Here is a 22,830-nt window from a genome sequence, read left to right as displayed (position 1 = left end):
CTGCACCACGTGTCAATAGCTCTTTGTCTAAACCTCCCTGCGAATTGGTTGTGACAGTGACAGACTTCTGCACTGGCATTCTTACCGGCGAAACGTCCACAGTGCAGGCTTCAATGGTGATATAAAATGTATAACAAAACAGCATTATGTTCCGTATATTGTTCCCGAAGCTCTTACCAAACTCTTTATCTGGACAAACGGGTCAGAATCTGAGGAGAATCTACCCAGTTAACTTCATGTGAATAATTGTGGTTTTGCTGATTGTGCTGCACATTTAATCTAGTCTAATCAGTAAGCAACAATAACATTAGCTTTATCTTCGAGAGACATAGTATGCATTTACAACATTTAGTTTTAGTTTTGTGCGGGTAGATGTTGCTTCCATGACGTTCTCTCACATGCAGTTCTCTTGTCGCTGTGGTTATTTTGAATGTACCATAGGTCTGTGCCCGTCTCTCGCTGTCTACACTGTGGTTTCACATGTGCTCGCTGTATTTCCGTGCTGGAAAGATGTTCTCGTTTGTACAAAATGTGATGGGTAACCACTCTAAATGATTACAGATGTGCACTGTTACCACACGGCTACATTACGGATTGCAGTTAATTGTCAGATAAACTTTGGACTTGAATTCAACAAAATAAAACGTTTTATTATCTCCTGTGACCAGTGTGGTTTTCTGGTTTGAGCACTGACACTGTAGTTCTCAGTAAAGTGCCACATTAACACACAATCTTGGGTGAAAGTACAGACCGGGCCCTTGTTGCGCTTGTGTTTCGATACAAAAAGGCAGAGTGAGAAACCACTGGTCTGACAAGCTCCTCGCAACTTGACCTGACTTTGACTAACCTGTGAGGAATGTCAAGCTTTAGTGACCAAACTGGTGAGAGGGCCATGAAATGTAACACGTCCTTCAAACTGCTCTCAAAGCGATATGTTTAAAGATTTGTCAAAAGGGGGGAAAACGTCAAATGCAGAGGTGACGAGAGAACATTATTGAGAATTATGTTGACTAAAACTGTTCTTGATACTAAGATAAGCTAAATACACGTCCGCTTTCGCAAATAAAACTGATAAAACCACTGCTTTGACCACTTCATTGTGTCTTTGTTACTCAAATATATCCGTATAATGCTTTAAAACCACATTTATAACCAGCGTTTATGAGATGGGTGTTTACATGCCGTTGTTTTTTCACATAATAGTTTGTCTTTTGTTTGTTTTTTGCATGCCGGAACAATGGCTAAACAACAATGCAGCTCTGGATCACGGGTGTCCAGACATTTTCCTCACACAAGTGGATTACCACAAATTGGTGGTCAATAAAGTGACTCATTCAAATCGGTGCATTTAGCAGAGGTTTGACAGACTTGGTACGTTATTGTGAGGACTGTCTCACGCCGACATGTGAATTCCCTATAAAGTACTAATTATGGGTAATTGGGCCAGTTCATCAGAAGGCAAAATATTGGACAAAGGGTTGGACACCTCTGAACTCTAGATGTTCCTCTAAGTCTAACATATTTAGCTGTTCTGTTGTGTCTTGTCCTCATTTGACGTCACTCTTGTTGGACATGAAAGAGAGACACGTTGACCTCCAGAGGGTGAAACAACAGAGAGAAGAGTTGGGGGAGGTGAAGTCAGTGCGTGAAACAAGTGTGATTCACATTCTGCTCATGCTTGTTCTGCACACAGCCCCTGGCACTACAGACTACAGAGGGGAACTTTTGTGTGGGGTTTAAAAACATCTAGTGGGTTAATAACACCTGAAAACAGACCAATTCCCAGCTCATGATGCGTTACTCTCCGTCGTCAAAGTATTTTGATGACGCACACCAAGCAAATTAGCTGTCAGTAATTAGAAGGGTGCTCAATAATCAGTCAGTATTTTTACTTGATCGGAAATGTTCAAATCCCCTAATTGAGAGGCATATTTAAATCTCTTGTATCTGTAAATACTTTGCTCCACGACCAATAAACAACAACAAAGATCTACATTTCTCGTAACGCTACCAATAACGCGGGTCCCACGGTGACTTCCCCTCCTCCTCGTGCACAAAGTTAGTCGAGTTGTTATTAGCAGCAAATTGGTCAAATGGTTAATTACCCACGAGCGGCCCCCAGTTTGAAGCGGTAACACAGTCAACACACGCTCACAGTTACACACTAGAACACACAACCTGACGGTAACGGACAACGTTGTCATCGCGCGACAGTTTATGTGGTAAACGGACTAGATTGTCATGACACAGAATTACCATCTTGGCCCGAGTTGGGTATTTAGTGAGCTAATTCGTGTGGCAGATGTTTGGTGTGTGTGTGTGTGTGTGTGTGTGTGTGTGTCTCTGGGAAAACTCTAAAACCAACACTTGTTTATGTGGGTTAATTACTCGAGCAGATCAGCAGCACAATCTGGGACAAACAAGTCACTGTTGGGTCAGTCGAGTGGTCAAAGGAATCTGGTCAGCTGCTCTACACATGTGCGTCGTCACACTGATACAGGAGGAAAACGTGGCTTTAAAATGTGTGCTAAAAAGGTCGAATTCAGCTTTGATCTTGCCGTAATGGTAGCTCATAAATGATTCAGTATGAATGTAGTAGTTGAGTAGTAGCAGTAGAAGTATTGTGGACATCTTCAAACGTTCAAAGCGCCTTTTTTGACCTTGGTAAAGTACAATCGAAACAAACCATGAATAAACTGAAAAAAAGAAGTCATTCAATTCATTTCTTGCCTTCATTTGACAAACGCGTGTTCCTTTTCAACCGCTCTGTGGCACATTGTCGCAAACCTTACTCGCTAAAGTTCAGAATCTTTCATAATTTGTCTCGATACTGCATTGTACCACTTGAGTAATCCGGATGATGAGGGCGGATTATATAAGGCCATGTTAATCTTACAAAGGAATTACATGTTGGGTGGATGTGGAAATGAAAAGTGGCAGTGTAGTGCATTTCATAAAGCCATATCCGGCCTGTAGGGGCAGGTACTGGAATGTGACGAAGGAGCAGTCTCGTCATCATCTGTGCATGTGGGTGATACGACTTAAAACGAGGTGGGTTTGTGTGTGCGAGGTGCGGCTGGGTGTTGCGTTATCTTTGGTTTACCCACTTCTTTACACGGTGCCATGGCAACATAATGTCTGTGTACACTGGTGTATTGACATTGTAGCAAATATGAGAAAAATGTGACGGTGAGGACGCTACACTTGGAACTACCATTTAGTCAGGGCTAAACATATATGTATATCAGTGAAGCGAAAGAGAAATATTAAAATGTAAAAATAGAAGAAACTGACTTAATTTGACCTGGTTTTCCTTGTAGATATTTTACTCTGGAGACGATTTGAGCTGGAGAACCTGCTTTTTCCTTTGGTCCAAAAAAAAGTTAATTTTGCGTTTTCCACCTTGTGAAAGCAGCACTTTGAGCCAAAAATGAGACCACTGTGCGCTGTCTGTATCTAAGTATTTTATGTCTCGTCAACACGGTCGTAAGAGCTGAAAGCAGTGCTCTGATTGGCTGTGCTTGGGTGGTCGGCCCCAGTTTCACTTTAAATCCGTGCACACGCCTTTTTTTTTAAACTTCCTATAAGTTATCTGTCCTTTCCCCCTGTATCTACTGCGTTGTAACACCGAAATTTCCCCATGTGTGGACATTAAAGGCTTATCTTATCTTATCTTAAAATGAATGCATGTGAATATTAACAATGTGAGTGGTAGGGACGCATTAAACAGATTTAAGAACCTACTTCCAGTTTCCGATTGCGACTCCGCTCTATTTTGTATTGTTTTTGACTTGCTGTTCCAATCTACACTGCTGTTGTCTTTGCCTTGTGTGGTCCCGACTGTCGCCGTGAATCAAAAGTGATCATTTACATGGCTGCTTCCCCCTACTTTAGACATTTTTGCAGTACTGTAAGTAACAGAACTCCGTGATAATTGCAAGGCGGCTCTTTCTGCTCCTAGAAATGCCACGTTGCCAAAACACCACCACTGTGCCAGGCAGCGCACACAACATCATTAATTCCAGGTGGCTGGCTCTCAAAGGCATACAGTTACGCAGCGAGGTCACCTTTAAACTTTAAGAGGGACGAACTGTGGAGAAGAAAGTAAGTCCTGGGGGGCAGGTGTACATTTTGGCCCTCTTTTGTTGTCTTTCTCCGCAGTAGTAAACACGGGCAGACTACAAACAGCTTGCATCCTTTCATCCCGGTCTTCAGATTACATTTGAACCCAAACCCGAGCCTTTTCGCAGTAGATTTCCATCGGAGGTGAATCGGAGAGCAGCGTTGGATTTCAAATGGTAAGTCGTGAGTGTCGAGTAACGAGATTAAGAGTATTCTTGATGTGTGCGCCAAATGCAAACAAAGGCCTTTTGGTGTTGTGACAGGATATCTATTCTGGGCCTCCTGCAGAAGAGGGAAGTGGCACGCAGAAACAGAAAGCAGAACAGAAACGTGGTCCGTCAATCAGGGCGAATAAACACAGGGACCTTCTCTTTTAGTGGAAATAAAGTTGAGCCAAACTGGAAATGGTTGTGAGATTGTGTGTTTGATGTCTTTTTCGAACCTTTCCTTACCAGGCTTGCTTACCAGCTCATGCGTCTGAATGGCTATCTAAACTCAACGTCTGTCAAGATTATCTGAGCAATTTCACAACGTGATAGCAAAACTGTCCGGGATGAAATTGCCTTCCTCCAGGACAATTTTGTCATCGCGTTTTTGTATTTGCACACAGGATGCCCTTCCTGGGACAACTTCCTCCCATTTACCCCACTTACCTCCCGACTTAAATTAGCGTGTCCTTGCTAAAAAAAGAGAACAATCGTCTTAGGTCACGTTTTCTGAAATTGGAAGTTAAACGAATGCTACTATTGATACGGGTCTGTTTGCGCTTGTGTGTCGGGACGTGTAAGAGCAGGAGAGCGATACTAACATCATACATCACCGCATTGCTCATGTTGCTGTCTCCTGATGCTGCAGCTGTAGCAAGCGCTGGCTCTTCTCCAACGTCATCGTATATATATCGCAGAGTCTGGGCACTGGCCTGGTTTATGTGACGAATTACACGTGCCTTTTAGAGTCACAAAACCTCCTGCACCATGATTTTTTCTAAGTTATTTTTGTTTTGTTTGTTTTACGCAGGATGCCCTTCCACGCGATCCCTTGCATTTTGGCTTCGCTTTTATTTGTGGATTCAAGAACGGATGGGAATGATCAAATATTCTGTGCGCGATCCCGGCACAAACAGTCCCCGCGTGTAATTTCAGCAGAATCAATTATGTGGTGAGAGCATAATGGATGTAGCCCCCGTCGCTGGTCTGTAATTAAAATTCTCACAGCATCAACAATTATTTGGAGATTTCCATTTGCACTGCTGTGTTTATGAAGGCAGATTTATGCGGGTCCTGCCTAAGTGTTGACAACCAAGAGGATTATAATCATGCTCATGATAAAGAACAGAACATGTGATATGAATTAGGGTGAAACTGAAATGTCTGAATATCGATGGATCAAGCTTGCGTAGTGACTCGTGGCGTTTTAGTGCTGTTGTAAATCTTCGGCTTCAGGAAACTGGGAGCGGCTGCATATCTGATTGATCAATTCCACACACAAAACCATGTCCTTCAGAGAAAGTGGCTTCATCGTGGGCTGATGGCATCTCCTTTCATCCTTTGTCTTCTGTTATAATGAAACTGCGCTTCAGTTTCACTTGGAACTGTAATATATTTATGACGTTGTTGTTGTTGTGGTGGTGGTTGTTGTTGTTGTTGTTGTTGTTGTTATTACACATATCTTCTGTACAAGAACAAAGACCTTTATCTTTTGCATATTCATTTGTGATATATTTTGGTAACATCACCAAATTCACTGCTTCTTCTACACTCAAACTGCTCCTATTGTTTGGTCTCACTCCTGCACGGCGTGAGGGACGTGGATGTAATCAACCAAAATGAAGTGTGAACTCTCATCAAGTCATTTTGGCATGAGTCAAGTCAAAATTGTGATCCGGCTCCAAACAAATTGAGATGATTTTGTTTTTTGGCATATGGCCCACCACTATTTGCATAATCATTTGGGTAGAGAAAAGTGCTCTGCCTCACAGCAAGCGAGTCTAACGATCTGGGTCTTTGTTGCTTATAGTCTTTTTGTTCCTCGTGCTGTTTTCCAGGTATTGGAAAGAAGTTAATCAAACAGTCATTTTATTTCATCCCTTTATCCTTAGTTTATAGACCTATAGCCACTCTTGCTATATTTTGATACAGCATAGTTAGTCTTTCAATAGCTTATTGATAAACCAAAACAAATGTGTGCGAGCAGTGCATCAAGTCAAGTTAATATATAGAGCAGATTTAAAACAACGTGCAGTGCATGTATATGTTGTAGCGAGAGATTAACCAGAATGTTTCAATCTATACTATAGAGTATACCTATAATTATAATATTATAATATATACCTATAATATATGCCTATAATCATATTCAGATGATTATGACAACATACTGTATGTGCTATGATATTAGACCCTGGTTTAGTCTTGTTTTAGTCCTGGTGTTGTCCCTTCTTTAGTAACCTTGTCAGGAAGAGGAATTCTCATCTGGTGTGAGCCCAGTGACTGGTTCAGTCCCGTTTGTGTCTTTAAAGGTTTAAGTTGGTGCTGAGGTATGTCAAATTACCCAAAATAGAAGAAATATCACTTTATACTTTATTACAACTTTATCAAAATTAACAATATGCAATATTCGAAACAACATTCAGGAATTACAATATTATATATTTTTTGTATTGTATTGCCCCCCTCTAATGTGTAGTAAGTCGTAAGAGGACAACCCCAGCTGCCTGTAAAGTGTTTCAAGAGTGTAAAGTGTACTCACTTTTTTTTTCACTCTTTACACTCTTATGAAGTGTGTAATGTGTGTAAAGTGTGTAATGTGTGTAAAGTGTAAGTGTGTAAAGTGTGTGTAAAATGTGTGATGGGTGTAAAGTGTGTAAAGTGTGTACAGTGTGTGAAGTGTGTACAGTGTGTGAAGCGTGTAATGAGTGTAAAGTGTGTGTGTGTGTGTGTACAGTGTATAATGTGTGTACAGTGTGTAAAGTGTGTACAGTGTGTACAGTGTGTAAAGTGTGTACAGTGTGTACAGTGTGTAAAGTGTATAAAGTGTGTACAGTGTATAAAGTGTGTAAAGTGTGTACAGTGTGTACAGTGTGTAAAGTGTGTACAGTGTATAATGTGTGTAAAGTGTGTACAGTGTGTAATGAGTGTAAAGTGTGTAAAGTGTATAATGTGGGTAAAGTGTGTACAGTGTATAATGTGGGTAAAGTGTGTACAGTGTATAATGTGTGTACAGTGTGTACAGTGTATAATGTGTGTACAGTGTGTAAAGTGTGTAAAGTGTATAATGTGTGTACAGTGTGTACAGTGTATAATGTGTGTACAGTGTGTAAAGTGTGTAATGTGTGTACAGTGTGTACAGTGTATAATGTGTGTACAGTGTGTACAGAGTATAATGTGTGTACAGTGTGTAAAGTGTGTAATGTGTGTACAGTGTGTACAGTGTGTACAGTGTGTAAAGTGTGTAAAGTGTGTAAAGTGTGTACCGTGTATAATGTGTGTACAGTGTGTACAGTGTATAATGTGTGTACAGTGTGTACAGTGTGTAATGTGTGTACAGTGTGTAAAGTGTGTAAAGTGTGTACCGTGTATAATGTGTGTACAGTGTGTACAGTGTATAATGTGTGTACAGTGTGTACAGTGTGTACAGTGTGTAAAGTGTGTAAAGTGTGTACCGTGTATAATGTGTGTACAGTGTGTACAGTGTATAATGTGTGTACAGTGTGTACAGTGTGTACAGTGTGTAAAGTGTGTACAGTGTGTACAGTGTGTAAAGTGTGTAAAGTGTGTACCGTGTATAATGTGTGTACAGTGTGTACAGTGTATAATGTGTGTACAGTGTGTACAGTGTGTACAGTGTGTACAGTGTGTAATGTGTGTACAGTGTGTACAGTGTGTAATGTGTGTACAGTGTGTAAAGTGTGTAAAGTGTGTACCGTGTATAATGTGTGTACAGTGTGTACAGTGTATAATGTGTGTACAGTGTGTACAGTGTGTACAGTGTGTAAAATGTGTAAAGTGTGTACAGTGTGTACAGTGTGTAAAGTGTGTACAGTGTGTACAGTGTGTAAAGTGTGTAAAGTGTGTACCGTGTATAATGTGTGTACAGTGTGTACAGTGTATAATGTGTGTACAGTGTGTACAGTGTGTACAGTGTATAATGTGTGTACAGTGTGTACAGTGTATAATGTGTGTACAGTGTGTACAGTGTGTAAAGTGTGTAAAGTGTGTACAGTGTGTACAGTGTGTACAGTGTGTAAAGTGTGTAAAGTGTGTAAAGTGTGTACCGTGTATAAAGTGTGTACAGTGTGTACAGTGTGTAATGTGTGTACAGTGTGTACAGTGTATAATGTGTGTACAGTGTGTACAGTGTGTACAGTGTGTAAAGTGTGTAAAGTGTGTACCGTGTATAATGTGTGTACAGTGTGTACAGTGTATAATGTGTGTAAAGTGTGTAAAGTGTGTAAAGTGTGTACAGTGTGTAAACGCCACTGGACAGAGCGCGCGGCTGCAGGACTCCTCCCCCTCCTGCCCGCTGCTGCAGGAGTCCTGTTGCTGCAGGAGTCCTGCTGCTGCTGCTGCTGCTGCTGGTGCCTCACTCCACCTCTGCACCGTGACACAGGAGGCTGCGCGCCCGGGCCCACCACCACCAGCCTCCCGCGTCCATCTCCGCCGCGCTCTGCCGCGCTGATTTACCGCTGGACGAAGGCGCGAACACTGCGTCGTCTACATCTGGAATAATATTCATTTTTTGGTCCCTTCATTTCCCTCGCTTTATTGAAGAGGTTTCGTGTTGCCAGGGAAGAGAGTCGGAGCAGGTAAGCGGCAAGAGCGGCTACAAGAGTAACGAGGATGCGCCTCTTTCTCTTTCACACATTCAGAGATGTAGCGCATTGTCCGGTTGAACTGCGCCATTCACTCCCGGTCCCGACACAACAAATCCCTTCAGATTTTGTCACAATTTGCCAACCCTCTGCCCCGGCACTGGTGCTCAACCCTGACGACACAACTACAGTCATAACGGAGGCTTTAGGGAATGGGACGTCAAAACACGTCCATCCACAGCACATGGCTCGTGTCGGGCTCAGTCTGAACAGGTGGCAGTGGAGCCCGTTCTCCTCCTCGTCGGTTACTTTGTCTCGTCGGTTACTTTGTCTCGTCGGTTACTTTGTCTCGTCGGTTACTTTGTCTCGTCGGTTACTTTGTCTCGTCAGTTACTTTGTCTCTACAAACTTTTGGGGCGGAAACCTCGTTGCGACTTCTGCGGGTGAAACGGGGCGCGTGACTGAACGGAGCGCGTGAGCGGAGCGGACAAGCGTGACAGATTTGACCCGTTAAGAAAAAAGAAGAAGGGCATTTGTATTCAGGGTGCGTGGCCGCGCGCGGACGGGGGCCACGCGCGCTGAGAACCGCGGGATTATTGAGCGCCGGTTAATAACGGCCCCGCGCGCGAATATTTCCCCTCATTACGCGTCGGGTTTAAGAGTCAAGTGGTGGAAACGTAAGTGACTGGACCATGGGACTGGACCATGGGACTGGACACTGACCTTTAGCTGCGCCACGTGGTGTGCTGTGTTGCTCCTGTTTGGCCCTCTGCAGAAAGCCCCTTTAACAGCAGAGACAAGACCCCCCGAACTTTGCTCATTACTGTTCATTCATTCTTGTTTTTGTAGGCCATCCACGGGTTTCAAAGCAATTAAAAACGAAATAATATTAGGCTCTTTTCAAAGGGTAAAATATCAGTAAGAAACAGGAAAGTGAAACCCCTGAATGTAAGATGAGGAGGACAATAAAGTGAGTACATTGTATTTATAGAGCACCTTTCACGGACAGAAGTCGCAAAGTGCTTTGCAAAACACAGAATAAAACACTAAAAACACAACAAACTCACAGTGAGCAATACATATACAACACTATACAGTCAAATCAGTCCGTGAAACAAAAGTAATTTAAAAGGCTTGACTAAATAAAAAGGTTTTTAAAGTGTACCGTAACCGTGTTTGTTTTAGCGCTTGCATCATACATTAGCCTGGACCTGATGAAACAAAAGCGTGCTGGTGATGGCACCGGGACGCTTGAGACGACCACTGAATAGTTTGTGTTATGTACCGACGGGAAGTGAGAGATATTGGACCTTGAGCTTGAGAAGGTGTGGGGAATGTAGAAAGCGGGGTCTATAGCTGTTCAAACAAGCACAACTTGTCCACAGGGACCGGAGTAACCTCTTAAAAACGATACTCGAGTCTGGTTTCTGTGGACGGTCTTTGAAACGAGCCTGTCATCTGTTGCTGTCTGACTCCCTGCTGGGAACGTGGAAGAACAGAGCTATATCGGTCTGCGTCAGTTGGATTTCATTTACCGAACAGTCAACTCGTCCGGCGGCCAAAGGGCACACTACGAATGACAGGGTTTTAATAGCTCCAATTGTGGCAGAAAGCTCCGTTCTTGCTGACAACGCTGCCTCTTTGCTGTAAAGACTTTGTTGTAACCTAATAGTCTGTGCGTCTCTGATCAGTCATCACTTGGGATGACGCATAGAAAAGCATAAGATGAGTGAAGTTCCCCTTATGGTACAAGCAAGTGACTTTGTGCTTTGCGGCTTGAAGTGAGTAAAACGGATCAAATCATATTGTGTTAATTATTAGATAAGAATGCTCACTAAGTGTTGTAATAGTGATATTAAACTATAGTGATATTAGTTGGTCTAATGGATACTCAGGTTGTGCATTAGCGTCTCAATACATTGACTATTTATAGCGTTGTCTTAGTTTAATCATGAATCCATTGTTTTATGCGGTTCGTTTAAGCTCTGGAACGCACCAAGTTGAGCTGGTTCCTCTCTCTATGAATAATGACTTCGGAGGTGGGCTAATGTTTCTTGGCTGTCATTGCAGCACCTTGTTGAGAAGCAATTAAAGCTAAGCAAAGAACATAAAGTGGGACACCCAGCTGCAGGAAAATAAGTGAAGACTGTGAAGTGCTGTTGACTTTTTCACTGTCAGCGTGGTGAAACAGGACTCAGAGCCAGAGGGAAGAGGAGGACACACAATAGGGTTTTTGGGTGACTGTTTGTGGACAGAGGAGGGGGCAGGGGGTTGTTGTGGGTGTGAAATTCACCCTGGTGAGACCTGCGGCTTTAGACATTCCTGACATTCCGACCTCCACGATGCTTGAACCTTCTTCATCTGCTCAGTGCAGCAGGGGCAGGGGAGGACTCAAGAAGGACTTGTGACAGGCTGTTTTGGTGAACAGAAACCACACACCCTCTAATTTGGGAGACCCTGGGAACAAGTAATGTAGCGCCTTAGGTTACCAGTGTAGACAGCAGCTTAGGCCTGAAGTAGATCTTAAGTTAACTTTCACACATGTCAGGCCTGTTCTGCAGAGCAGGACATGAACTGGAGGTGCTGTTAGTAAAATGATGCTTAACTCTGCATCTTTCATTATTCTCATAGGAAATGCCTTCTCACAAAGGTTTCTTAAAATGGCAAATTAAGCATGCTTGAATGTCCAAGGGACAGTAATGGTAAAATGTCAGTAACATATCAATATTTGGAATGTTTTTTTAGAATGTCTTTATCTTTCTCTTTTCCAGCCATGGCAGGCCTTCGCCTCATTTCACCACTACCCCTAAGCCTCTTCTGACCAAACGTCACCAAGTGTATTAAAGATGTCTGCCTGCAGCGACTTTGCAGAACACGTGTGGAAACCCGGCTCTTGTAAGAACTGCTTCCACCCGTTCAGTGCACACAGGGCTGGCAGTGGACTCTCCCTGAGAAGAAACAGCCAGAGAGGTGATGAGGAGGGTGCAGTAACAGCACCTTCACCTTATAGTAAGCCTACTATTGCTGTCAAACCCACTATGATGAATCTGGAGTCCAATGAGACAATGACAGATATCAACATGAACATTGACCAGGTGAGGAGGTCAAATGGTTATGGCATTTATATCTGTGAAATGTGTGACTCATTTTGTGTGTCTATTGTATTAAAGGAAAGTCCCAGGAGTCCAGTCGACCGATTTGGACTGAAAAAGCTTCTTGGCCTGTCCTCTCTGTACATTGATAAAAATGGATGTAACAAGGCTCACAGAGAAACTGGATTGCGTAGCCCTGAGAATAAAATGGACCTCCAAAAATGCTTCTCATTGAGCGCTTTATCTCCAAGTAAGCTATCTAAAGATTCAGTGCTCATCAGTAACATTTTTGTTACACAGGAAGATGGCAAAACCTGCCAGAGCTTTAGAAAGAATGACACTTGCAGACAGATAAATTCCACAGAAACTGCCCGAATCAGCAAGAGCACTTATATTGGTAATGATGTTAAAATGCACCATCAAGAGCATGATCAAGCTTCACAGGGGATGGATGTCAGTGTTTCTAGTCCTACCAAAGTTCATAATGGTTATGAATCCAAATCCTCAGTCATTACTGAGGCCACCAGCACTTGTTTTAGCTTAAATGTGGACACTATTGGCAGCACCCCTCTATCGTCACAACAGTCTCCTCCCAGTCCATCGGGCTCATCCTGCTCCTATCAGAGCAGTAATGGTTCACTTTCAGAAGGTTTTGGAAGTAAACAGGAGTTCACTAGCCCTCAAACCCCAACCGGAATCGGAAGTTCACTATCTGTATCTAACTCTTCCAGTGAGCCACTGGACAAAGAGCCTATATATGCAGAAAGCACTAAGAAAAAGCAGAGGGCACCTGATCATTTGAAATCACCCACCAAAACCAAGAGGTCTCCCTGTCCTTCTGATGGCCCAGGAGAGTTCCATCGGGCTACCATCAGTGTAATGGCCACTCACAAAGAAGAAAACAACAGGACATTTTATCTGAGCAGCCCAGATTCAGCCGTGAGCACCCAATGTCACTTTAGTCCATCTGCCCAAAAAGACACAAGCACCCCGGCCTTCCTCTGGCCCAGTCCCAGCCGAAGTGCTCCGTCATTGACACCAGAGGTCATCGCTTGTCCGCCTGTTCTTTCAAAACCCCAGACAAGCCCGCCCATTCCCCCCAAAAGAATCAACCGGACCCCTAAGCTGGGCACCTCCAGTCTCACCTCGTCCCTTTCTTCTCCTGTGCCTCTGCCGGATCTGCCCAAGCTAAGTGCCTCCAGTCTCGCGCCCCACGCTTCCTCCCCCGTGCCCCTCCCGGAACTCCCCGTGCTCTTCCTCGTCACATCCAAAGAGTATCACTTTAAGGTCCACGCGAACAACCAGAGCGCGGCTGTGGATCGGCACAAGTCTCATCACCACATTCCCGGATGGAACTGCCGCATTGAGGAAGAGGAGGAAGACGAGGAGAAAATGGGTAAAGACGGTGAGAGAAAGCACCCGGCCGCACGCCAGGGGACCACTGCCCAAGAGGAGAAGCCGATCAATGGAGAGGCCGCAAACTGGAAGGCCCAAAGCAGCCCTCCGCCAATCACAGGTCCTGGCACTGCCCCCGCCGCTGCCAGCAACAATGGTCCCTGTCAGGATGCGCCGGGTGGCTCCGGTGCCGGGGAGGAAGGCCAGCAGAACGGCAGCATGCCAGCCAAGCAACCGTCGCATGTCGGCGCAACAGAGACACTGGCAGGAGGAAAGGGAGCGTTCAGCCATGAGCCACACCCCCCACCACCTCCGCCCAAGAAGTTACACAGGTAAGAACAAATGTACAAACGCCCCAAAGACGGGATACGGGGTGAACTTCTGTTCTTTATTACTTGCACTTAAATAATCCCGTTACTAGCAAAAATACTTACGGAATAAGTTTGCAAAATATTTCTCTGCTAATACAGACTGTGATATACTTTTAAGATTAGATTTTGGGGGTATATTGTTGGGTCACACTGGTGCTTGGTGGTGCTCATAAATGTGTGTGTGGTTGTGTCGATCTGCTATTGGTTCACTGGAGTCTGGCGTGTGCAGAAACCGTTGTTTTCATTCACAGCATCATTATTCACTCTCGTGACTTGTGATCATTGAGCCTGGTCCAGTTGTTGGCTCAATGCGCGCCTTGTTCCATTCAGGACAGTAACGTGACTTTTCAATTCATCGTTGCCACAAAACGGGACGGCTGGATCTGTCGTGTCACTCTATGTTGACTGTGGCAGATTGTGTTCATGTTCATTCTTTTTTTGGGGTTACTATCGCTAAAAAGGTCAACGTTTTGCTGTTTCAAGTAACAAGTATGTATATGCAAAAGGGTTCTCATAGGGGTTCTTGTGGCTAAGAATATGTATGGTGCTGTCTGAGTCAGATGTTCAAAGAGGTAGCAGAGTTGATTTGGTTTTTCTACAGCTTTGAACCTAAAGTGATCTTCTCATCTGATGTCTGAAGAGCTTCACATTTGAACTTTAGGCCAGTATTATCTTTGAGCAGATGTTTTAGTGTGTGTACCTCTCACATAAAGTAATGGCTAATCACGTTTCGAGGGCCCTTATGTTTGTGGTAATCCTAGAAAGCGCTTAACTCTGCTGTTATGACATTGCAAACATTCTACACTGGTAAAAATACACCTTGTTGAGACACATGTGGCAGCACGCCTTTTGCCAAGCCACGACTGTCTGTGTTTATCAGAGAGAGTTTAGTGTTTTATCTACATATATCACTACAGATATTATTATGATGCACTCTGTGTGTCTGAGGTACAAGCAAAAGAAGCAACTTTGCATATCCACACAACTTTGATTATTGACTGTAAAGTCGATCCATCCAATACAAGTAGTTTCACATGTTAATTGGACCTGTTTTTCGACATTTGTAAGCAGGCAGTGATGAAGGCAAGCGATGATCAGATGTTGCCCTAGGGAGGGGTTTAGAGAGCAGATTGTTGCCTGTGGCAACTCGCAAACAGTCCCCCTTTGGCACTTAGTCACCAGCCGTAGATATACAGCACATTTATAGACTGGGCATAGATTCAGTTTCAGTGGGTCTCATTTTTATTCGAGTCTTTAATGTTTTATTGTAGGATCCCATGCCCCACCCACCACTGTGTGGCTGCACTACAGACACATCGAGTTGCCATAAGACAGAGCTGGTGCTTCTCTAAATCCAATGGCTCTTATGGCTTAATTGTGTATTCTTATTGCACATCTAATGTGCTATTTCTTTTTCTGTGGACAGAAACCTAAAATAAATCTATGACTCGTGTGGGTGCAGGGTTGAATTACTACTTTCTTCAGGCTTTAGCAAAGCACCAGTGTGATCCAGGGGGTATTCTCAGTCCGACACCTGAACAAGGACTTTTTTCAATATGAGGTAGGCCCAAATTGGCAGATTATTTTCATTTAACGTGTCAAATTGATGTCATTGGTGTCAAGTCTGTTGCACGTGTGTAATAATGTAGTGCGGGACAAGGCAAACCTACAATATCAAATGAGTAAATGAATATGTATGTTTAAATGAGTAATGGTCGAGGGGAGAAGTTGTGCTCATCCTGAGATTTTGAAGGGACATAAATCTGTTTTGGACACAAACCTGAAGGATCTTTTCAGGCATGTTGAACTCTTCAACAGCTACAGCAGAATTAGACACATTGATTTAAAATGGGTTAGAGATCTGGTAGGGAAATTGTGGAAGTAAGGCAGGGTTTTTGCACACACTCACACACACACACACACGCACACTCGCAAACACACACACGCACACACACACACACACACACGCGCACACACACACACACATTTAAAAGGGGAATTGGGAACTGTGCGATGTTGTCACATGATAGGAAACACTGGTACATGTTTTTATATCAGATTTGAGGTCAACTGTGTACTTTGAAGTAGTAGTGAAGTGTTTTTGTCACTTTTCTTATACCTTCAGACTATGTGGAAGAATGAGTGGCAGCAACATGGAGCTGGATCGCTGCAGCAACCCAGGGTCAGTAGAGAGCTGTGCATCGTCTCTACGCGGCTTGGGGAATGTCAGTTTACAAACAGCCTCCACCGACAGTCTGGCCGACACTGGTAAGCATCCAGTACGAAGAACATTCCACCACGATTCTGATGCCTCTGTCCTCTTGTTATTATTGTGTCAGTATTTGAGTGATTATCGAATATTTTGTTATTTACTAGTTATATTTGTAAATCTAATACATTTTACACAGTTGCTTGATATTCTGTCTCTCACTAACAACAATAATGTAAATTGTTAAAATCAGCCTGTGCCTGTGGGTTCGATTCTCGCCTTCGACCATTTGCCGAATGTCTCAACCCTCTCTCCCCCCATTTCATGCCACAACTGTCCTGTCAAATAACGATAAATGCAGTGTGTGGACATGAAATGCACCCCTAACTGTTGATGAGGATTGTGTATATTCTTTATTATTAATATATACGTAGAAGTAGATTTGGTACTTTGTGTGACAGGAGAGGATTTAAATGTGTTTATTGCGTCACAAACTTTAAAATATTAATCATTTCTTTCTTATTTCGTACTTTTTCATCTAAAATCCTAGTAGTATGGACTTGAGTGTTCAATTTTCAAGCATTTTTTTTAAATGAACACTTACGCTTACCCTAATACACTATATCTGAAGAGTACTTTGACTGAGTTGCAACTTCTGCTTTCACAGGTTCTCGAGATGCTACACGAAGGTCCTGCTCCTCTCCATTTCCTCGTAGTCCATTGCCATCCGCCCCAGGCTCTCCTCATCCAAGGACATGTGACAGTAACCAGCCTCCTCCTCTCCCGGAAAAGAAAATGGTCAACAGAACCATGTCAGCTCCTGATAGTGGAAAACAGTTCATTCGGTCCTACCCAAACCTTCTATTGACTGGTTCAGAAACCCCCCGGTGTCAGCCTGAAGTCAGTTCCCAGCTGAGCGTACCATCCAGTCCTGTAGATCCAAAGTCCATGTTCTCATCGAATGAATGTCTGGAGCGATGCCATGCCCCCCTTGTGAAGCCGTCCAGATCTAGAACATTAGATGAACCGTTGAAAAGACGGCTTGGTGTCCACAGTCGCAGCAGCATCACCTGCTCATCATCCCCTCAGCTCTGCGGCCCTCTGCCAGGCACTGAACTAGGTACAGCTCCAAATGTAGGCTCTACCATCCAGCTACAGACGCTGCTCAGTAACATCGACAGCAGGGAAGGAGTGTACTCCAAACTCGGGGGACTATATGCAGAGTCTCTGAGAAGACTAGCTCTTAAATGTGAGGATCACTTCACTCGCTCCCAGAGAAACCCACTGAGGTTTGAAGAGAGCAATTGGTCTCTGTTTCGACTCATTTCCAACAAGCCAAGCTGCATTGGAGGAGATGCAGTGTACTATTCAGCTGCTTGTGCTTCAGACCCCAGTAACTCTTATGCTGTGAAGGTAAGCCTAGTGTTTTTGATGATCGCTGATGCATATTAAAGTGTGTCTGGTTGTCTCTTAAGTCATTTCAAACTATGTAGGCAAACATGTCACCCTCCTTGCCTGATATGAACGTGTGTGTGTGTGAGAGAGTGAGTGTGTGTGTGAGTGTGTGAGTGAGTGTGTGAGTGTGTGAGTGTGTGAGTGAGTGTGTGAGTGAGTGAGTGAGTGAGTGTATGTGTGAGTGAGTGAGTGAGTGAGTGTATGTGTGAGTGTGTGAGTGAGTGTGTGAGTGAGTGAGTGAGTGAGTGAGTGAGTGAGTGTGTGAGTGAGTGTGTGAGTGGTGGTTAGAGGAGCTTGGCCGCTTTGCTTCTGTCAGTCCACTTCAAGGCAACTGTGGCTACAATAGGACAAATAAGTCAATATAAAGAGTCTTTGAGTGCTACATAAATCCAAATGCATTATTACTATCACTTGACCTTGTTTTGACATTAATTCTAACAAGAATTCCCTTTCTTTGCCCTCTTCATGTTTATCAGTGAAATTTTACCTTTGATCTCCTTGTCTTTAGATCTGCAAGAGCCCATCTGTGGAGGCCAAACAGGGTCACCTATATGGCCTGTCGGTGCTGCAGAGCATGCCTTCACACTTCAACCTCCAGCAGGACTGTGGGCACTTCATGGCCTGTGTACCTCAAAGTATGTTGCCCTCTGAGGAAGTAATTAAGCAAACAGCCTCATCAACTGATCAGCCTATGGACAGAGAAAGAGTGGTGGTCATCACACCGGACGTCCCACAACAGACTGCTGCAGATTTTGTCCGCGAGTGGGGGGCATTCCATAAAGAACAGCCTGAGGTCTACGAGAGAAGAGTGTGCTTCCTTCTCCTACAGCTGTGTAATGGACTTGAGCACCTAAAGGAGTATGGAGTGACACACAGAGACCTCTGTCTGGAAAATCTTTTGTTAGTTGCACATCACCGACAACCACTCACTTGTGCTGACAGTGAATCCAGCCCTCTGGCCATTCAGCGCCACCTCCCTCGACTCCTCATTAGCAACTTTGCAAAAGCGAAGCGTCGTTCTGCTGAAGATGGTGCTTTCCACAGTGTGGACCCTCGAACCAAACGAGACCACGCCAGACTGGCCCCAGAAATTGTATCTGCTGCGCAGTACCGCAAATTTGATGAGTTCCAAACTGGCATCTTAATTTATGAGCTCCTCCACCAACCCAATCCATTTGAAGTTAGTCCAGCACTAAAAGAACAAGACTACCGCTGTGAGGACTTACCTCCCATCCCATCTATGTCCCTATATTCAGATGGTCTCCAGAAGCTGGCCCAGCTCCTACTCCAACCAGACCCCATCAAACGCATCCACATCCAAGAGGCTAAACGTATTCTCCAGAGCCTGCTGTGGGGCCCAAGGAAGGACCTCATGGAGCAGCAGAGGGAGAAGCACGGCCAGGGGGCCAACCTCATGGATGCCTCCAGGCACGAGGGTCTCCTCAACTGGCTGGATGTGAAGCGAGCCTTACTCATGATGAAATTTGCAGAACGCTCACTGGAGCCGGAGAGAAATGCTGAGCTGGAGGACTGGCTCTGCTGCCAGTATTTCTCCTCTGCTCACCCTCTGTGTCTGTGTCATACTGCTGAACTGCTCTACTCATTCAAATGACTGACTTCAAGAGAGAACTGTGGAGAATGCGTGCGGTACCATACATATAAAGTCACTGTAGGTGTACAATGTGACTCTTAGGGCTCTCAAGTAAATAATGTGAATCTGCAGTTTTAACTACTCAGTAAAATGTGCAACAAACATTAATTAACAATGATGCAAAAGGTTCTATTATTGATCAAGCTGAAGAGATGTGAATATGTCTAACGGTGGTTTGGCTATAAATGAGGTACTAATGCCTCACCCAGATTAGTTACAGTGTGTTGCTTTGTAAATGTGCAGCTAAACCTCAATGTGATTTGTCTGTTTAAAAATACAAATAACATAACCTCATTAGCATATCATCGCTGTTTGCCATTTGAAACAGACGTCATCTTTTTAAAATGGTTTTGCCTTCATCAATAAGACAGCATTTTACTGAATAACACTGAGATGTCATGACATTTGTGACAGTGCCTTTTATTACATTTTATGTTATTGCAACTTTGACACAATGTAAATATATTCGAGTTTTGTGGAACTGGCATTTCACATACTTGTACACTGATTTGAAGTTATAGATTAAAAGATAACAAGCCCGAGCTGGTCTTAAAAGTTATATCAGTATCAAGTATTTATATTGATTTACACATCATTCAGTTGATTTTTACAATCTTTTTGTATTTTAGACACAGAAGTCAAAACTCATTTTTTCCCCAGCCCTGGATTCTTATAGATGCTTTCAATTATGGTCCGATATCAAATTAAACTCATTTGGTGAAAGTCTTCTTTGATTCTATTCTAGTTTTAAATGTTCCTAAAAGTGTAACCAATCATCTGTGGCAGTGCAGACTCTATATTTGAGTTTAGAGGTGCAACTCTCCCTTGTCGCTTTATGCTTCACATCACTTCAGAACCATTGTCTGGTCCATTATTATAGGTTGAACTTTGTTGCTATCGCATGTTGACCAATGGAATGGCATTTCCAGGTCTTTCCGCTTTAAGGCAGGGCAGTGTTAACAGTAATCAGTCAAGCATTTGCAAACAAAATACTCCAAACCCCACTATCTTGTTTTAATACGTTTTTAGAGGTTTTGGAAGTGCTTTATTCCTGTAGATAACCTATATGCTTATGTAAGTACAAATATCTGCAAAGCAAACCGTGGAGATTTTCCCAGTGGGTAAAATGTGGCAAAAGAAAGCCCCGCATCAGCTACAACAGTGACATCTGGTGGGAACTTCATAAAATGTGCTTACTCTGGTTCTGTCCCAAAACTCAAGATAAATGACGACATCTGGTGGTCAGTTCTTCTCAATACAATGTATAAAAATTGTAGAAGATAAATCATTTAAACTATGGATTTGCCATCTTTATTGTGTTGGTTGAAAGCACTACAAAAACAACCATTGTGACCGAGTTACAATCAAGCACTTTTGGCAAAATATGATGTGGTTGTGAAAGTTGATCCATGGATATTAACCTTTGATATGAATTCATCATACCAACGCCTAAGGCAAAGAATAAAAGTCATAACAAAGCTTTAAGATGAATCATGTATAACTGAGATTTCTTGACAGGTGTTAAAAATGAAGCGCCAGGTTCTAATGCAGAACACTGGCGTGATCAGCCCAGAAGGGGGACGGGGAGACATGTCAGGCTTGTGGGACAAGGATGGCATACATAGGACATTAGTAGGAACAATGGGTGAAGGGAGGGCTGATTTCGAGGCTTTGGGTTCATTTTTTGAGGGGTTTTGCCTCTAGAGGTTGGCCAATTTCCCTCCCACGTAGCTTGAGCCCTGTAGAAAGAGAAGCATTACATAAAGTATGTAACACACTTGCCCCGATACATCTGTGAATATAAGAATATACAGGTTCCTCACCGATTATTCTCTCGATTTTGCCCAAAATCTGGTTGTTGGGAATTGCTTTTCCCGCCTCATAGTCTCCAATAATCTGGGGCTTCTCATTTACCTTCTACAAGAAATAAGAGTGAGGACTGAGTGTTACCGAGTTCTCAGCCATTAGTTAAACAGTACAAAGTTGTGATGATTTATGGGAAAATACTTACAGTGGCTAAGTCTTTCTGAGTAAGGCCTTTGTCTTGTCTCCCTTTCATAATGACTTTGCCCACCTCAAGTGGAACTCTTTCATGGTGCAGCTCCTCAGTCTCACGGTCCAGTTTAGCAGTGTTCTTTGTCACAAGATGCTGCTTGTTCTGTCCTGCGGACCCTAACCAGAAAGAAGAAATATATATCAATACTGCTCAGTAGAGGGGGGAGGAATACAGGAACAACTGTTTTATAGATATACAAAATAAGAATAGTGATTGTTGGACACTATACTATTATATATACTTAATTGTTTAACTCCCTATGCATAATTACACAAAGATCTTGGCCATCTTCAGGGAGGGTCAATTTTCACAAACTTGCATTAAGATCATGACTGAGGATTAACATAATATTAAACTGGAGCTTACAATACATTGGACAATCACTGCAAATAAAATGATCCGTTTACATTTCTTGGACGTCTCCAGCTCTTCTCCGCGTCTCTGGGCAGCAGCCACGGCCTGGACACAACACAAATGTTATTATCGCTTCATCTTTAACCACTCAATGTTGAATGACAAACACAAACTGAACTCATATTAATCTATATCACAGAACATCCACGTGACAGAGACGCTTGATCGTCATACGGTCGCTTTAATGGTCATTTCTAAGTGCAAGGCCTTAACTGCACTTTAATGTACAGAAAGTTTAATGATACAAACACACTTTATGCTTCATCTTGAACATATATAACGCTGCGTGCGAAGCTGACTCAGGTGGTTCTTGTTATTAGCTCAGCGGCACAAAAGTCAGAGCTGAAACTCAGGACACAGGCCCGACGTGTCCCGAGTGAAGCGCAGGTTAAAGTGAAGTCCCAAAGCCTTCATTTAACGTGAAAGTACGTCAAGTAAACACGTACCGCGCGTCCATTTTCAGTTCAGAACATGAACTTATAGCGCTCACACAAAATGGGTGAGCGACATTCATGTATTGACTCGATACGTAATTAGCTGCAGCTAGCATAAAACTGACACAGACAGCGTGACGTTATTTCAACGGTTACGTTTCCCACATGCCTTAATTTGACGTCACTACAATTGAAGGATGAGGTTAGACTCTTTGCGACTCTCTCTCGTGAGCCACGTTAGCGCCAGTAGCGCGATGCTAACCTGTTTGGATCTGGACTGAGCAGCCGTCGGCCCCTTCTTCCTCAAGACGGTCACGGTGTCCCAGTCACTTTCAGCCATGTTGTCCGAGTCCGAGTCCGAGCCGGTATTAGTAATACACGTGAACCAGGCCTGCTTAATGTGGTTATTGTCTGGTACACGCCGCAGAGTGCGATTCGGACGTTTCTAGAGTCTCACCCACGCGTCCACGGCTCACGGCGCTCTGCTCTGCACGCGGGGCTTTATTTACAACACTCACAGTGACGTGACGCTACTGCCACGTAGCGGCGGGGAATGGTACAGCAATGCAGCGCTTCTCATGCGCTTGATGATGATCTCATGTGCTTGATGATGATCTCATGCGCTTGATGATGATCTCATGCACTTTATGATGATCTCATGCGCTTGATGATGATCTCATGCGCTTGATGATGATCTCATGCGCTTCATGATGATCTCATGCGCTTGATGATGATCTCATGCGCTTCATGATGATCTCATGCGCTTCATGATGATCTCATGCGCTTGATGATGATCTCATGCGCTTGATGATGATCTCATG

General features: G+C 43.6%; 2 protein-coding genes across 2 annotated transcripts; one reads left to right on the top strand and one right to left on the bottom strand.

Annotated features, from left to right (window-relative positions):
• The first annotated feature begins 8,745 nt into the window (after nt 1–8,745).
• LOC140366937 (inactive tyrosine-protein kinase PRAG1-like) lies at nt 8,746–19,664 on the top strand. Its single transcript, XM_072453177.1, has 6 exons — nt 8,746–8,926; nt 11,704–12,027; nt 12,103–13,751; nt 15,916–16,058; nt 16,667–17,412; nt 17,963–19,664. Exons 2-6 carry the CDS (start codon nt 11,779–11,781, stop codon nt 19,064–19,066), a joined length of 3,891 nt encoding a protein of 1,296 aa, XP_072309278.1. The 5' UTR covers nt 8,746–8,926; nt 11,704–11,778; the 3' UTR covers nt 19,067–19,664.
• Nucleotides 19,665–20,404: 740 nt separating this feature from the next.
• On the bottom strand, nt 20,405–22,500 carry edf1 (endothelial differentiation-related factor 1). Its single transcript, XM_072453178.1, has 5 exons — nt 22,272–22,500; nt 21,569–21,620; nt 21,117–21,277; nt 20,929–21,022; nt 20,405–20,844 (listed from the first exon to the last, which is right to left on the bottom strand). Exons 1-5 carry the CDS (start codon nt 22,347–22,349, stop codon nt 20,783–20,785), a joined length of 447 nt encoding a protein of 148 aa, XP_072309279.1. The 5' UTR covers nt 22,350–22,500; the 3' UTR covers nt 20,405–20,782.
• Between the last annotated feature and the right edge of the window lie 330 nt (nt 22,501–22,830).

This window comes from Eucyclogobius newberryi, unplaced genomic scaffold (assembly GCF_026437365.1).
Source record: "Eucyclogobius newberryi isolate DKJ021-1_F unplaced genomic scaffold, fEucNew1.0.hap1 SCAF_2, whole genome shotgun sequence".
NCBI lineage: Eukaryota > Metazoa > Chordata > Actinopteri > Gobiiformes > Gobiidae > Eucyclogobius > Eucyclogobius newberryi.
Note: the sequence above shows the minus strand (reverse complement) of the source record. Positions and strands in the feature narration are given on the sequence as shown.